This window comes from Meleagris gallopavo, chromosome 10, assembly GCF_000146605.3.
Source record: "Meleagris gallopavo isolate NT-WF06-2002-E0010 breed Aviagen turkey brand Nicholas breeding stock chromosome 10, Turkey_5.1, whole genome shotgun sequence".
In the NCBI taxonomy this organism is placed as follows: domain Eukaryota; kingdom Metazoa; phylum Chordata; class Aves; order Galliformes; family Phasianidae; genus Meleagris; species Meleagris gallopavo.
The window spans coordinates 26,424,666-26,430,151 of NC_015020.2; the positions used below are offsets into that span (position 1 = coordinate 26,424,666).

General features: G+C 58.1%; 1 protein-coding gene across 1 annotated transcript; it reads left to right on the top strand.

The window, feature by feature from the left end:
• The first annotated feature begins 312 nt into the window (after positions 1-312).
• On the top strand, positions 313-3,601 carry UROD (uroporphyrinogen decarboxylase). The gene is made up of 10 exons (XM_019618806.2): positions 313-368; positions 1,048-1,160; positions 1,247-1,326; positions 1,597-1,659; positions 1,755-1,952; positions 2,174-2,335; positions 2,475-2,612; positions 2,811-2,911; positions 3,126-3,192; positions 3,329-3,601. Exons 2-10 carry the CDS (start codon positions 1,133-1,135, stop codon positions 3,491-3,493), a joined length of 1,002 nt encoding a protein of 333 aa, XP_019474351.1. The 5' UTR covers positions 313-368; positions 1,048-1,132; the 3' UTR covers positions 3,494-3,601.
• Positions 3,602-5,486: the final 1,885 nt, after the last annotated feature.

Consider the following 5,486-nt stretch of genomic DNA (forward strand, 5'->3'; position numbering starts at 1 on the left):
GGCCCAGCACCTGGTGCGGAGCCTCTCCGCCCGCCCGCATCGCGCTCCGCACCTCCGAGCCGCGCACTGGCGTCGGGAGTAGGGAGAATTTGGTGGGGGGTGGTCGGTGCTCGCGGCTTTACGGCAAACCCCGCCCGCCGCCTAGGCAAGATGGCGGCGCCCGCGGGCAAGATGGCGGCACCCATCCATCACCATGGAAAAGCGGGGAGCAAAGCAAGATGGCGGCGCACGGAGGGGTGAGGGCGGGGCAAGATGGCGGCGCCCGGAGAGGCGGGGCTACGGTAAGATGGCGGCGGCCGCGGGGCGGGGCGAGGCGGGGACGAGGGCGGGGCGGAAGCGACGCGGGATGGGGGGAGCGAGCGGCTCCTGTGAGTAACCGGGCGCGGGGTTACCCCGTGGTGCCTGCGCGTGGGGCTCGGGCGGCTGTCACTGGGGTGGCCCCGGGGTTCCTCGCGCGGTCAGCGGTCGTTGCACCGCGATCCCGTGCTGTGGGCAGAGGGGTGGCACCGGGATCGTGCGCCGGGGGCAGCGCTGCGACCCTGAGCGCCGTGCTGCGGCACCGAGCTTCTGCTGGGGACACCGGGGCGGCCCTGAGGGCGCTGATCCCAGCACTGCTGCGGCCCCGCTCTGGAGGTTTTGGGGTCTGTCCCGTGGCTGCCTCCCATCGCGGCAGGGCTGAGCCCTGCACGGCCCCCACATGCGTCCCCTCCTTGGGGCCCAGCTCAGGAGCAGGGGGACATGTGGTGTGTGGGCCCAGATAGCGCCGGGCCCTGCAGGCCCCCAGCCTCCCCCTATGGGAGCAGCTGCTGCCAGTGATAACATAATCTCACAGAGCCCCGGGCCAGGCATTGCCTGTCCCCAAGCAGGGCCGTGCTGCCCCGGAACAGGCCCTGGGGGGTGACAGAGGCAGCGTTTGTCACCATGGTCCCAGCTTGGAGCAAATCTTTCCCTGCAGCCGTTGGCCAGGGAGCCACCGGCCCTGCCCCGGGGACCTGCTGGGGTGCCCAGCGCCCTTCATGATGATGAGCCCAGCTGTCCCTCCTGCAGCCCCAAGGGCTTCCCCAAGCTGAAGAATGACACGTTCCTGCGTGCGGCACGTGGCGAGGAGACGGAGCACACGCCGGTGTGGTGCATGCGGCAGGCAGGACGCTACCTGCCTGGTGAGTTGGGGGTGGTGTACAGGGCTGGGGACTGGGGGCAATGGAAGCCAGCACACCCCTTGTTCACTATGGCTGGTTCCTTGCAGAGTTTCGGGAGACCCGGGCTGCTCAGGATTTCTTTGACACTTGCCGGAGTCCCAAATTGTGCTGTGAGCTGACGCTGCAGGTGATTGTCCTCTGTGGGGGCTGTGTCCCATTTCCTCTCTTGGAATAGAGGTGGGAAGAAATTTTAGGCCTGGCCCTTACCCTCAAGTGACTCAGTAAGTTGTGCAGCCCAAAGCCTGGCTCAAGGTCCCCGAGTTCATCCACGAAGTGACCCCCCAGCATCAGACAGAGCCCTGCCCCACCCTGGGGATCCCACTGGACCCCACGTGTGTGTCCCAGCCCTCATAGGAAGAGGGACCCAAACTTACGTTTTTCTCTCCACTATCCACAGCCACTCAGACGATTCCCCCTGGATGCTGCTATCATTTTCTCTGACATCTTGGTGGTGCCCCAGGTGAGTCACGATCAGTGGTGGGGAGCAATGACTGGGTATGGGGCTAGATCCAGAACTGCCACATTCCTGCCTCTTCCATTCTACCCTGTCCCCAGGCACTGGGAATGGAGGTTGTCATGGTCCCTGGCAAAGGACCCACGTTTCCAGAGCCCCTGAAGGAGGTGGAGGATCTACTGAAACTACGGCAAAAAGTGGATGTGTCTGCAGAACTGGGTTACGTCTTCCAGGCTGTCACACTGACACGGCACAGCCTGGAGGGCAAGGTGCCCCTCATCGGCTTCTCCGGGGCACCTGTAAGTGATATGGGTCTGCAAAGTGGGATTTCCTGCTCTTCCCTCTGGGGTAGTGCTGGTCTTGGCACCTCCAGAGCTGCAGGGACCAGCTTGTACCCATCCTCTGTAGGCAGGGAACGTGTAGGGCTGCTCCTCCTCCACACAAGTCTGTTTTCAGCACCAATCCAACAACCACCCCCTCACATGCTTTCCATCTCACCCTGCTCCTCTCCTTCCTGCAGTGGACGCTTATGTCCTACATGGTTGAAGGGGGTGGCTCCGCTACAATGGCAAAGGCCAAAAGCTGGCTGTACCGTCACCCTGAAGCAAGCCACCGACTGCTACGGCTGCTGACTGATGTTGTCACTGACTACCTCGTGGGGCAGGTGGCTGCTGGAGCGCAGGTGTGTCCTGGGGCATGGGGACAGGTCCTAGCAGGAGAGCAGGGACTGGGGACAAGAAGCAGAGGGGTCCAGCCTGTGGGACGAGGGACGGAGGCACTGCATGGTACCTGCAGCTCATCAAGCCCTTTTTATCCAACAGGCACTCCAACTGTTTGAGTCCCATGCAGGGCATTTAGGCCCAGAACAATTTCAGGAGTTCGCCCTGCCATACATCCGAGACATCGCCCGGGATGTTAAGAGCAAGCTGAAAGCAGAGGCACTGCCACTGGTGCCCATGGTAAGTCCAAGCTGCCTGGGGTGTCCCTGTTTCCTGGGAGTGCATAGAGGATTATGGCTGAAGGGAAGGCTGGGAGAGGAAACAAAGGGCTGCTACCAGGGTAGCAGTGTGACAGTGTCTGTACCTGTGTCTCTTATTGTCCCTGGCATCTGGCACTCCATCCCTTGGAGTTACTCTGCCCATTTCCTCCTTCCCCAGATTGTCTTTGCGAAGGATGCACACTACGCGCTGCGTGATTTGGCACAAGCTGGCTATGAGGTTGTCGGTCTTGACTGGACCATCCAGCCTCAGGAAGCTCGGTAAGAGTCTGGCAGAGCACTCTTACCCTGACCCTTCCTTTGTCTGGCTACCCTGTTGCATCGCAGGCCTGGAATTTTCTGGTGCAGAGGAGGGGATGCCAGGCTCCAGTGCTGTGTAAAGCTCACAGCAGTCAGGAGCTGCACTAGGGGTCCTGCAGCTGCCCCTGATCTCTGCATCACACACAGCAACTCACCTGCTTCCTCCCTGCTCCAGTGCACAGGTAGGGAAAGGTATCACCCTGCAAGGAAACCTGGATCCCTGTGCTCTCTATGCACCCAAGGTGAGCCATAGGCCTCCTGCCTCCATTTCCCCTCTTGTGACCTTGGCTCATGTCCCAGGCTGATGGTAGCAGGATTGGTGGGGACAGGTGTATCAACCTGCTGAGGCTGATACGTGGTTTCCTGTGACATCTACAGGAGAAGATTGGCGAGCTGGTGAAGAAAATGCTGGAGAGCTTTGGAACCCAACGCTACATTGCCAACCTGGGTCACGGCCTCTACCCAGACATGAACCCTGAGCATGTGGGTGCCTTTGTGGAGGCTGTGCATGCTCATTCCCGCCACATCAATAAACATGGCTGAGCCTGGGGACAGGACTGCAGGTTGGGCACAACTACCCTGAATATGTTTTTGTCACAGGGTAGCTTGCTCCAGGTTGTGATGCAGCATTAAACTAGCACCTTCTCCACAGCACCTGCGTGGCTCTAGCTGGGGGTGGGGAATCGGCCTTGGAAAATATTAGCATGTGAGGTCAGGAAGACCCTGATCATCATCCTGCGGGTGAGGGGACACTGATGGGGAAGCAAGGACACCAGGGAAGCAGGGTCGCTGTTCCTTTGCAGTCTGTATGTTGTTATGCTATGTACCTGCAAGAGAGGATGCACTCAGAGTGCTCCTGGCAGTAGGGATGCATTCAGCCCTGCCAGAGGAGAAGGGGTACCTAAAGCTGGCACTTTCATGGGGAGCTCAGGGCTTACATCCCACTGCCACCCTGGGCTCAGCATGAGCACTGCAAAGCCCTCAACAACCAGTGCCACAGCCCTGCTCAGATGAAAATGGGCAGCATGACCCTGATCCAGGTTGTTATGGAGTTGGTGGTCCGCCTGGCAGGACTCACCTGGAGACAGCCAGCACCCTCCAGGCACCAGCACCACCAGATGCTGCCATGCTCTCTGCAATAGCAGCAGATAGCATAGTGTTAGCACAGCCATCACTGCCGTACTGCCTTTCTGGGAACATTCCCCAGCCACACATCTCATCTCCTCTGATCCCCACGAGCAGTTGTGCCTGGGGCTCAGCACCCCCTGCAAAAAGCAATGCTGGGTGTTGGCAGTACCTTGAGTCTGGGGATACAACAACACATCCCACACCACACCACACTCACTGCGCTCCAGGGCAGCCGTAGAATGGGCTGAGCACAGTGAGGAATCACATCCTGGATTGGGCACGATTCTCTGTGCCCCTTCTTGAGGTGCTGGGTACCACAAGGGGACTGAGATGCTGCATACGCCGGGGATGTGCCATGTTTGCATTGCATGCAACACTGCTGTCTGGAGATCCCTCTGGCTTCAGAGAAACACGGTACATACACATGGTAATGTTCATCCCTTTTATTATTAAACATCAGATGAAGAGGTCGCACACACACATACACACACGCACACAAACAAAACAAAACAAAAAAAGAAGAAAAACAGACTGGTTGAAGAATGCTATTTCGGTGGCGACAGATACCGAGTACAATTGGTTTCCTGGCCGGAGCGCAGACAAAAGTCACTTTCCAAAAATTAAAGTCAAACCAGACAGCAGATAACTAGCCCATGTCCCTAACTACAAGTCACTGTCCAGACTGGCCCCGGCCCTCCCAGCCCTCCCAACCCGTCGGAAAAATAATGAAGCAAAACCTCAGAGCTGCCGGCCAGGGGCCGAAGGCTCCGCTGCGGGCTCAGGGCGAGCATCCATCCCTGCCTTCCCAGTGGGACGGGATCGGAGAGTCCAGCCGCCCCCAAGCAGCCCCATTCCCCCCCAAGATGAAGGCATGCACGCACCCACGCACCTCGCACTCACACATGGGCGCCCGTGGGGCACAGGCGAAGAGCTGGGTGATGTCCAGTGGGTGCCGCGTGGTTCCCGCGCCGTCCTCTGCCACTCGGGAGCCGGAGTCTGTGTACATCCCAGCAGAGTCCTTCATCCTTTCCTTCGCTGTCCTCAAGCGCTAGGCTGCTGCTCCTCCCTCTGTCCGTCCGTCTGTCCATCCCGGTGCTCCCAGCTGAGTGCGGACATCCGCCTCCCCCCACACCCTTCTTGCTGCCGACGATGCCGTGGAAACCTGAGAATGTTCGCGTGCCTCCTCCTCTTTTTGTCTGTGGTTGTGGTGGTTTTTGTTTGTTTGTTTTTAAATAATAGTTATAATAATAATAATAATAATAATAATAATAGCAATAATAAAAATAATCCCCCCAGCCCACGACAATTTCAAGTATCCCCCAAATAAAAGACAGAATTATAAATAATTATAACTTTACAATTTAATAATTGACACATATACTATAGTATTTACAGTATCATAAATGCT